At 39.5% G+C, this 11910-nt stretch overlaps 1 protein-coding gene across 1 annotated transcript; it reads left to right on the forward strand.

The window, feature by feature from the left end:
• The first annotated feature begins 7181 nt into the window (after positions 1-7181).
• LOC124120425 lies at positions 7182-11910 on the forward strand. Its single transcript, XM_046483244.2, has 4 exons — positions 7182-8455; positions 8905-8973; positions 10221-10310; positions 10761-11910. Exons 1-4 carry the CDS (start codon positions 7358-7360, stop codon positions 10815-10817), a joined length of 1314 nt encoding a protein of 437 aa, XP_046339200.2. The 5' UTR covers positions 7182-7357; the 3' UTR covers positions 10818-11910.

An 11910-nucleotide genomic window follows, 5' to 3' on the forward strand; every position in this document is an offset into this window, starting at 1 on the left:
GACATGCATCAACCAAGTCAGCGAGCCTGACCACCCGATCCCGTTAGTCGCCTCGTACGACAAGCATAGTCGCCTTTTAGCAACTGGTTAATAATACCATTTATGAATATGAAGAAAATATGTGGCGCAGAAAAGTTTCTGTTACTACAGGTCTTTCACGCTTCATGCTAATACACACAAAGCTTATATTATGGCAACTAGCATATCTGTACCAAGAACAGAGGTCAAGTTTAAAATTTTGTGTTAGTGTTTCATCACGAAACCAAACTTCCAGGGACTGTTTATTGTGTAATAAGCATGCCTTTGATTATGATAATCACATCATATTACATTGCGAAGTTCTACTGCAGGAAAGAAATGAACTGTTTTCAACTTTTATTGATCTGCTTGATGTTGAAACCTATGTCCAGTTGGAATTGCAAGATGAAGAAGATATGTTGTCATTTTTCTTTGGTGCTGATACTCACTTCTCACAATGTATTGAGATAGTTACATGGGAATCTGTTATACTGATATTTATTGATAAATAAAGAATCTCTCTCTCTCTCTCTCTCTCTCTCTCTCTCTCTCTCTCTCTCTCTCTCTCTCTCTCTCTCTCTCTCTCTCTCTCTCTCTCTCTCTCTCTCTCATGTCTCTCGTGTTGCTCATGTACCAAGCTGGCCTGGTCCAGACTCGATTATTTACATGCATATCACATTCAAGAGACAATGACTAAATGATTTAACAACATTGAATTGACTAGAAATTATTTCTATTATGGGATGGTATTATTACGAAAACAAAACGATTAAACGGGCTAATTGGGTCAGTTTTAGATAATATGCTAATTAATATATATTATGTTTCTTTGACTAATGTCAAGTAGTTTTTACGATTCCTTTGCAATATTCCATCAATATCGCGGTAGGGGATACCAAATATGTGCTTCACAAACTTAAGTTCCCTGATACTCCACCATGCCTTAATATATGACAACACATTATTTCCAACTCGCCTACCTGTCCACATTGTTCAAACTTGCTTCTTTTGTTCCAAAATGAAAGATGTCGTCGAGAAGGACTGAACGTGAATAAACTTAAAGCGAGTATAAATAATATCAAGGAAACGTTCTTTGGGAGTGCTTCATTCAGCTCTGTATCTTCATCTTTATTACATAATATACTCAAGTAATAAACGTGTACAATATTCACTTGCCGTATTATGGACATCGGAACTGCTTATTGCCAGAAGAAGAATGTAGAGGAAACACTCCACGAGCCAGAAGACATTAGTTGCAATGTTGAAGAATCCCAGCGGTATGTCTATTATCCGATAGGACAGAACACATGCCAAAAAGGTATTCAACAAGAAACATGTTCCATTTGAAGGCTACGTTGATTATGCCCACGGCCTGACAAAGATGTGTGTAAACCTCAGTTGTGATGAACGATCAGGGATGGGATCGTTTGCCTTCAGAATCTGCATGGAAAGGGTATTTCTGAATTGAAAGAACTGGGCTCGTGTGACTCGGGAGATTATGTTTACGAAGACTAAGGCTCCAGATTGAAACACAAGGTTGGTTGGTTGGTTTGTTGTTTAACGCCGCATTCAGCAATATTCCAGCTATATACAGACGGCGGTCTGTAAATAATCGAGTCTTGACCAGACAATCCAGTGATTAACATCATGAGCATCGATCCACGGAAATGGGATACGATGACATGCATCAACCTGACCACACGATCCCGTTAGTCACTTCTTACGACAAGCATAGTCTCCTTTTACGGCATTCATGGGTTGTTGAAGACCTATTCTACCCCGGATCTTCACAGGTCTGAAACACAAGGGGGATGAGGGTGAAGTAAACTGAGGAGTTTGACTCGGGAAATGGCCGGACAACGTTAGTTGTGAACTGTTGTAATGAGGGTACATCTGCAAGCAGGAATGTGCCAACTCCAGACATATTTGCAACAGTGAGAAACCAACCAAATGCGATTCCCAGACTCGCATACCATATACTTAAAAGAGTATATGTGATAGGACACTGAAACAGGGAATTCCAATGTTTGTAGCACGATCTCAGAAGAGAAAGTTTCTGGCATGCAACGGTCATAATTGTAGCATTCAGTGCACACACCAAAATCCATGTGGTCAAAATAATTCTGACCGACAAACCTTCGTTAAGAGAGAACAACCCAAACTACGCCCCGACCAAAATTGAACCACAGTAAGAGTAGAATCATGTAACTGTAGTGAGTGAGTGAGTGAGTGAGTGAGTGAGTGAGTGAGTGAGTGACACTGTACTGGTTTGTCGGTGAAATGATAATCGAAGTATAATCCAAATATTTTCATAGACACTACGATTGGCTTCAGTTTCTCCTCAATAGAAGTGCATGGGAACTTCGTAGATTCTTTATTTCAAGTGATATGTAGATCAGAAGCAATTAACGCTTCGACATTCATATCTGAAGATTTACATACGACCCAAATATTTGGAACAGAGTGTATGAAACTGTCAAGTCATTTTAAAACCATTTGACAGAACTCGTCTTCGTCGTACATCCTTTATAGGGTGTGATCATGCTAGAACCGCCTACCTACTTCGTCTGTTGTGCAATCATGTCTTCCTGTAATATGTAGTTGGGACAGACGAGTAAATGTTTGCAAACAATGTTATCGGAAACCACATTTCCACGGTGTAAAGACACAACAGTTGATATCTTCGATTGATTGGACTTGATTGTTGTTATTGCTTTCACAATAATCACTGATATTGGGTTCCGTGTAGAAATTGTATCATCGATATATTTAAAGGCATGATTGATACATAACTGGTCCATCACTGGATTGTTTTTAGGTCACCGTCGCATGGCTGGAACACTGCTATGCGGCGTCGGGCAACAAACAACACACCTACTTTTAAGGGCAAATTGTGTGAGTGGTGGACGTTGTCATGTTATTCGTCATTCGAATGACGAAAAAGGAATTATTTCGTCATTCAAAATTCAACTTACAACTTTAAAATACATTCGAATGACGATTGACAATTATTTTGTCATTTGTCATTCAGCTTACACGATTACAATACAAGCGACGATTGAATGACGAATTTTTCGTCATTCAACTTACAACATTAAAATACGTTCGAATGCTAACTTCTGGTTGCCGGATGTTAACTGTAGGGCACGACATGGTTTCTATTTTCGCGAGCACCTGGTGTAATCACTGATTTGCAGTGATCCATTCATATAATATTCACCGCTATTTTGTCTTTTACACCTAATGGAATCGGCGGATAATCGAGGATGGTTATATTCTAATCTTGATGGTTTATATACTACACAACTAAAGGTTATGGTGTTTGTTGTAGCCAGGTTTGAGGGGGGGGGGGGGGGGGGGAGGGGCAGGGGAGATTGAAACTGAATGTACACACGTGTTATGTGGTAGTATATATTGTAAGTTTATTTCTTTGGATTGTTAGTGGCAGCCAATTGAAGGCTCGTAAAATAGAATGACCTTCCTCGGAACTTTACAGTCCAAGTTCCGTCAAAGCGCTTGACGCTTCGTGAGGTTACAGTGTTCAGAAGGCTTTCTGTACTCATATAAGAGCGACACGAGGTAACTGGACGCCTTCTTCTATCTGACTTGCGGCTTATCTTCTTGCCCAGAGCGGATGGGATACCTGTGCGAAAACACCGACTTCACTGACTGTATCCAACAACGCTTCCTCCATTCAACAACGTGACACTTGCATCACCGACGACATTCAACTGTCACTAATTCTGGACATTTGTGAGTGCGGCTGACCAGGTAATAGGACCCGTTATTTTACTGCTGCTTCTACATACTTGACCCATTGCCTTTTAAATCGTACGCTATTAAACCTTATCCTGTATGTTTCAATATTATTTGTTGATTTTACATTGATATTGTGTTTTGTTCACTGACTTTACAATTAAGTTCTGTACGGACTGATTTCTAGGTTAACCTTTGCGTTTAAACTAGGGAATCAACACGTAACACATGGTGCAGTTGGGGAATTGTGTTGTCCTCTCAGAGGATACGACCGCCTCCGTGGTCTAGTGGTAGAGCGTCCGCCCAGATAGTTGAAGATCCGGTGTTCGATCGCATGCACGTCGCTATATAAGTGGAATAATTTCTTGGACGCGACGTTAAACCCAATTTCACCTGACCTCAGAGAATATATATATGGTGTGAGTTTCTGTCATCTCCTATCTTTGCAGTGCTGGAGAGAAAAGAACTTTTAACTCAACAAGAAAACTCACCCTAGCTGAAAGCTAGATTCAAGGCTGACAGTTTCTGAATTTAAGACACAGTTTACATTCGCAACACGTGCTGCACATGGCGATATCAAACACATTCTTTTTTAATGTACCTGTAATAAGCAGGATCAGTAGACATTTGCCATGTCACATACCATTTTTGCGATTCCGGGGAAGAATTGGTCATCAGTAAACTATGTTTGTGGAGGGGATCGATGAACTTGAATCAGGTACAGAGGACGGGTGACTGGACAAATACAATTCGCAGTACTCGTCGTCAAAAGAAACGCAAACCATAGTCACATATAGAGGAAGTATGTACGTTAAGAAGAGATGTTTCCAATGTGTACCAATTTTTTACAAAACTAATAATCAGTCAAGTGTTCTCAGTTGGTCGTTATTCTAATCACGATATGCTGCACGTAATTTCCAAACTTTACACGCTAATCCTGCATGAGACAACGCTTCAATGGGATTCCAATTGAGTTTAACAAAAATGACCCTAAGATATGTTCTGTGATGTAGTTTTTATACAACATGTCTTTACACCAAACCTTGATCTTTAGGAGTAGTTCATCCCACCCTATAAGAAAGGTACAGATAGCATCCCATCAAAATACAGGCTAACAGCATTACTTGATGTCTCCGGAAAGATTTTTGCCAACGTAATAAGTAAAAGACTTTATGAATGGGTCGAAAAAATGCAGAACAGGCTTATTTTAGGAAGGGATTTTAGTCGTTAGATTATGTTTATGTACTAGATATAGCTGTCACTACGTATTTATCCCTTACAAAGGGGTCCTTGCTGTTTTGTAGACCCCAAGGCTTTAGAATCTGTAAATAGAGAAAATTTATTGTACAAACAATGGTTCAGTGATGTAAAAGGAAGGTTCTTTCATTTTGAAAGAAATATATATTCAAAAGTGAAATCTTGTATTTGTCTAAAAGAAGGTTATACTGAATGTAAAGCTGTAAAGATTGTCAGTTATCACCACTCTTTTAGCTCTTTGTAAATGTCATTATGGACTTTTTGGGAGAAGATGGAGATAGATGTATTGAATTAGGGATTCTTCACATCTTTATGTTATTATTTGCAGATGATATGGTAATAATTCATTAATGTACTGTAATAGTACAGTTTTAGGCTAAAAAAAGATTGAACCAGCATCATATTGTAATAAATGGCGTCAAACCGTAAATACTGATAAGAGAAAAATCCGTATTGGTGGTCAAAAGGTTCTAAAATAAGAAAATTGTGAAAAAGAAAAAAGAGTACCACTATTGGAAACTATCATCGTAGAAGTATCCAGGTGTGTACTTCCCAGGTACTGGTAATTGGTATGTGACAGGTATTACCGCAAATGTCTTTTAAAGTATTAAATATTGTTCGTATTTAGTTGCAAGATTTTATTAATCTTCCACTATCAGTGGCACATATTGGATGTTGAAACATTTCCAGTGTTAACGAACGGTTCAGAAGTATGTGGTTTCCATCCATCTCCTGATGTAACACGTGGGTATGATAATTATTTCAAACAAATACTCCATCTCGGTCGATATGCACAAAACCTAGATCAATGAAAAGTGTGTATTTCACCTGTTCTATTCTCTATTCTTGGCTTGTTGAAGCCATACGTCAGTTTTGTTTTCAGTTATACTACAGCCAGACAAGTAAGATAGGTGCAATGTGAAGGGTGAACGCTAGAGAATTCAATTATCCACCGAAACAGATTCCATTGAGCGTGAAAAGCAAAATACCGAAAGACCAGTTTATTTAGCCCTGACAGAAATGCATGTTGCGTACTAGTAGGCAACTCGTCTGAGTTTGTCATTGGGAATAATACTGTTGTACCAAGTTGTACGCCATGAAACCGCCAAATAACGTAAATTGATTAAATTTGGCTTTTTGATATTATGACATAACACTCGTATACAATTTTCGTTTTGTGTTTATTGATTATAAACTGTTATGTTATACATACGAATGTCCCTCGTAGCACATCAAAACAGATTAAATTGTTATTAGACATTTTCCTGTGCCATACCAACAAGTGCAAAGTCAGTAGATTCTGGTTGATCCGAGTTTTGAGTAGATTGTGTTGTGGCTGTCGGTCCTGCAGTTCGTCTGTGAATCACCTCGACTGGTCTTCTTTAGCCATCGACTACATCTTCCCTTCTTAGTCACACAACAAAAAATGATTAAAAAAGATATAATATTGACGCCAACGCCAGAGAATAGCCGGTCTTGTTTAATTGTTTGCCTCATACAAATGCTGATGTAACAGTGTATATCAGAGAACAACGATTTTTTCATACTGCACACCTAATTCTATTGCAGGTAACAATACCACCAGAAGACATTATCCACTTCGTTCATATTTTCACACTCATCGTATAATAGCAGACGACCGTCTTACACTATTAATTCGAGATAGAATTGCGGTTGGTTTGTTGCAAATGCAATGCCAACAGATCGGCAATTCGAGCGGGGAACATAAGAATTGTACCTTTTGTGTTAGCGGGGTACATTGAAATTAATAGAATGGGTCTCAACCATTCAGAATCCGACAATAATATGAAAGGTAAAATAAATAAATACCTGTTTATATATATACGGATATATATGCTGGACAGATACACATTACTGGTATCTATAAACAAAATAAGATTATCAGACTTTGGAATGATGATCTGTGTCAACGATGTAAACGACCAAACCTCATTTATCATAGAACGTATTGCCCTAAAATGATTAATGGAAATTGATGTGTCAGCAAGAATGGTCAATGTTGACTTGCTGGAAATTGATTTTCAGATCAATGTCCATTGTTTATTCACTATAATGAATTCATTGCTGGACTTAATGGGCTGTCATATTGCAGTGTTGATTGACCAGGACAGTGTCCGTTCAGCAAAAGATGAAGAATACTTCTGACAGTGTCTGCTGGGATTGGTGAAACTTCAACAAAGACAAGCACAATACAAATCCATCTAAATGAGACTGTTGTATTGTGGTGTAGTGTTCTGCTGATGCTAGTAGTGACGCTTGCTGGTTGGTGAGGCTGAGAGGCATTGATCAAATTGATACGGACTGTATGGAAGTGTTGCACATCTGCCTTCGACCTGAACATAGCTGGCTTTTCTCTGCACAGGCGTCAAACATGAAAGTTGAAACCATCACACAATCTGGTGTTCACATCACTGGTAATCAAAAGCTGAGCCGGACCCCTTTCACATCCATTGAGGACAAACTACAACCAATTTTAATGTCTATGAAAATATTTGGGATTTACTTTGATCCAACACAGGCCAAAAACAAAGTGGAACCATCGGAAACATATACGTCCCAGGAAAAACCACCAAGACTGTGGCGCTCCATCAACCGTCTATACTGTTATACGGTTCTCCTCTTACTGTGGTTCAACGTTGGCCGATGTGCAATTGGGGTGTTCCCTCTTAACGAGGGTTTGCCCCTAAGGATAATTTTAATGACATGGATGTTGCTTTGCGCACTAAACGCTACTATCGTGATCACTGCATGCCAGAAACTAACACACCTTCGCTGTTTCTACAAGCATTGGGATTCCTTGTTCCAGTGCCCTGTTACAGATAGCTTGGGCTGTGGCTTTTTATTTTCACGACATTATTGCAGAGTTGGTACAGCAGCTGGCTGGTTTGTAAGTCTTGTTAACATTGCTGCTCTCTGCGTCTTCATGTTTGGCAATTTACCCCTGTCACCTGTTTACATCACAACTTTTGCCCGACCATTCCCAGAGTCACAATTGGTGGTCATCTTCAGCGTTGTCCTGCACGTGTTTCAATCGGGGGCATGGATTTTCCCGATTATATTTATGAGCATAACTTCTCGAGTCATACGAGCACAGTTCTTTCGGTTCGGACAGGTCCTCTCAAAGCAAATCGAGCAAGCAGACGGACACATCCCTCATCAACTGCCAGAACTGAGGTTTCGCTACACACAACTGTGCCAGGCTGTGGATATCATCAATAGAAGCTACAAATGGCTCCTTGGAACGTGTTTCATTCTGAATATCTTTCTGGCCTGTTTTGTGTCCTATGAGATAATCAACGGCCCGTTGGACACTTTTGTCATCACAGTTAATGTATTCTGGCTTGGAGGTAGTGTTGTGTGCATCCTTGTGTTAGCAATAAGCAGCTCCGATGTTCATGATGCAGTAAGTGTTCTAGAAAATTCGTGAAAAACATTATTTGTCCTTAAGTTCTTTTGTTGTTGTTTTTGTAAATAGTGTCCAAATTTTGTTAATCGTTCCTTGACATGCTGAATGTTCTTCAAAATAATGTCTTTTGAACAAACAGAACTATTTGCTTCCTCGTTTTATCAAAGGAAGGAAATTGCATGTCTTGAAGTGCTGACTGAAAAATAGTCTGTCTAAAACAAAATTCCCACAATGCTGCCTCTTGGGTATCGAGAGATGACTACCCCGCCACACCGCACGTGTTAGAAGAGGCAGTCAGTTGTACTACCTAAAGATGAATTAAAGATATATGTAAACTATGTATAAAGGTTGACACAAAAATCAATTATCTACGCATGAGAGGCTAAACTTGTGTCATGTCACAATTTATAGTATCAGGTTATTTAACATAAACGTTTAATTTTCAGGCTCATTCTCTTCTGGATGACATATTCAGCATCGGAACACGGGATGCTTCTGTGGAGCAGCTGGGACAGGTATGCTTTGATGTCAACCGTTCAGTATTTTTCAACAAAAATTGGCAGATATGTCGAACAGGTCCTGAAATGGTGGCCTTTGCTATTAACAGGATTTGGCCATTATTATTTTTCTTGATTTCCATGGAAACAATTTCTGCTTACTCTCACAAAGGGGTGGATTTCGTTCCCAGAGCACAACTCAAAAAACATTTAATATCTTTCAACAAAACTTGGCAAATATATCAAACAGATCTTGAAGTCGTGCATTTTACTATTTGCAGATTTTTGGCATTTATATTTTTCTCGATTTCCATGGAAACAAATCAGACTTAGTCTCAAAAAGGGTGGGGGTAGGTGTCGTTTCCGTAGCACAGCTTGAAAACTGTGAAAGACTTTTCATCCAAACCTAGTACATGTATTAACCGGAGGCTGAAGTGGTGCCTTTTGCTATTTAGGAATTTCCCTCTTTCCATGGAAACATGACTTACCTGAAACGGAGCCAGGGGGGAGTTTCCGGATCAGAACTAAAATGTATTAATCAAGGGCTGAAGTGGTGCCTTTTGCTATTCGGGATGTATTTATCACCAATTTGATGGTCGAGCATCTTTGTGATTAGTTTGGACGAAAGGTTAGAGCCATGGATCCTCCAGTACACAATCTAAAAGAGTTGACCCAGGTATTGCATGCAGAATGGCAACACATCCCTCAGTTAGGGATCTGATTTTGAGCATGAGGGGACGTCCTGCGGATTTCATTTGTGTACGGGGTGACAACACCAGATACTGACTAACACTGTTGATCATTTAACTGTGACATGGGTACAACGTTACTAAGACACGTACCAATACTGCCTCTATTTAACTCCAATTACAGTTCTTGTAGTTGCTGGCGAAAAAAAGATGCTTTGTTGCTCACATTTCCTGTTATTCAGTAAACTAACATCTTGTTTGACATCAAGAAACAGTTTCCAGCTTCTGCTTACCTATCTCGTTTCTGATTATCAAGCAATCTTGGTGGTGCGATACTTTTGACGATGTGCATATGCAAGTTAACAGGAATATTCAACATACTTATCTTACCCTTGGACATATGTATGGCTCGTCTCACCTTCTGGCTTACCTTATGATACACACTTGTAACTTATGACCTAGGATTGTATTCAGAGACACATGAGATATCAATTTCCATTTGAAAAGGTAAGTAAACATCAAAATATGAAATTATACACATAGAACTATTAGCTTTTGACGTTACTCTCTTTTCAGCTTAACCTGTTTGTGTCGAAATTGACAGGCACATCCATTGGGTTCACAGCTATTGACTTCTTCGTCATCACTAAAGAGTTCTTACTGACTGTAAGTATGACTTTATGGCACAGTCAATGTTCTGATCGAAAAGGATCCCGCAATGGGATCATGGTGACATACCATCGGTTCAGTCACAGGGTCATCCGATCAAACAAATGGGTGATGAGGACCTATTCTGGCCGAGACCCCAAGGGGTCATAATGCAACAAAGACTGATTGTGAGAGTGAGTTTGGTTTAACACCAATTTGATCTGTATGACACATATAAAACGGCGTATCAAATTCATGAGGATACTTTAAGAACGGTGCTGACAAACCAAGTAGCATAATCAGGGAGAATATGGGATATGTTCTGGCAAGCCTAGGGGACGCACGTCAAAAAGAAGACTGTGCTACATTTTCTGATTATATAGGTTTATTAGTAGTTATAAACGCATAGTTATCATCAGTACTCTGTTCAGAGAAGTTCTTGGTCCTTCTAATTGCCTCCTGTTTCAGCTGGGTGGACTGTTCATGACCTATTTCTTCCTCCTGCTCCAGTTCAAGATAGCCTGATTCACCGAGTACACACAGAAGTGATGATGGCACCTGCCTTGTGATCCCAATGTATAAATGAATGAGATTCTATGAAAATGTTTGCATGGGCTTTGAATTTTTGAAAGGCACAAGGTGTTGAATTTCTCGCAATGCTTGACGAGGTTTTACTTGTAGAACAAATACGAAAATGTAATGTGGGGCAATTCTAGCCTGAAAAAAAGGAACAGATTGCGCGCATTCCTTCTTGATCAGCCAGACCCGTAAAAATAATGAGATGGTCCATAGCTGTGTTGTCCGTGTTTCACACATGCGTATCTCCGCATGTTCAACCTCAGTAGCTTCAGAGATCAGGAACCGCAGTCTTGCATTCTTTGTTTGTTGCTTAAAAACGTCGCATTCTTTGTTTGTTGCTTAACGTCGCATTCAGCTGCAGTGTTTAATTGTTTGTTTGTTGTTTATTGCCATAGTGTTGCAGCAAGGAATGTAGTGCCCTTGATGCTGTGAATCACTGGCGACGTAAATAAGTATCATGTGTCTTTGTTTTCACACTGGTCCGACACTTGTTGTCATGAAACGCACAATCATCCGCCAAAGATGCTGGGCACAACCTGAGAGTTTCTCTACGTTAACATACATAGGCATTTGGTTCCACGAGTTTAAGTTTAATGAAAGAAAGGTAAGATACAATTTCTTTATTCTTTAACTTTGCTATGCACTACCTATCCATGTGTGGATCATCCATCATATTTCCACCAACATAGAGAAAGAGGAGTTGAGCACCATTTAACTGTCAGTCAAGTCTAGATGCAACAGGCTCGGGGCATGCTCTGTACACCAACATGAGGACAGGGGAGCAGATGAGGATGTGGGGCACATTTTATGGTTTAGATATAGTTTGAACCAAATAGCTTGAGTAGGTCGAAATACAAGAACAATTTAGTTCAATCTCTTCTTATTTACGTGACATTCAGTGCCTTGGGTCTGTCCGTTTAGTGTCAAAGGTAAACGGTAATTCAGTTTCAAATGCAAGATGTTTAACATTTTTGAAGTGACATGTACCATTTGTTAGGTCTGTCCCCTCCTTTCGTGTGTTTTCATTGGGCAGACACAG

Source organism: Haliotis rufescens, unplaced genomic scaffold, assembly GCF_023055435.1.
Source record: "Haliotis rufescens isolate VD_foot unplaced genomic scaffold, xgHalRufe1.0.p SCAF_3, whole genome shotgun sequence".
NCBI classification, from domain to species: domain Eukaryota; kingdom Metazoa; phylum Mollusca; class Gastropoda; order Lepetellida; family Haliotidae; genus Haliotis; species Haliotis rufescens.

Excerpts from the sequence above, each read along its gene's own strand:
- LOC124120425 (XM_046483244.2), top strand. The coding sequence starts at position 7,358 with ATGGAAGTGTTGCACATCTGCCTTCGACCTGAACATAGCTGGCTTTTC. Across the intron at positions 8,456-8,904 it reads GCTCCGATGTTCATGATGCA|GCTCATTCTCTTCTGGATGA; the intron begins GTAAGTGTTCTA and ends TTTAATTTTCAG. Across the intron at positions 10,311-10,760 it reads CTAAAGAGTTCTTACTGACT|CTGGGTGGACTGTTCATGAC; the intron begins GTAAGTATGACT and ends CTCCTGTTTCAG.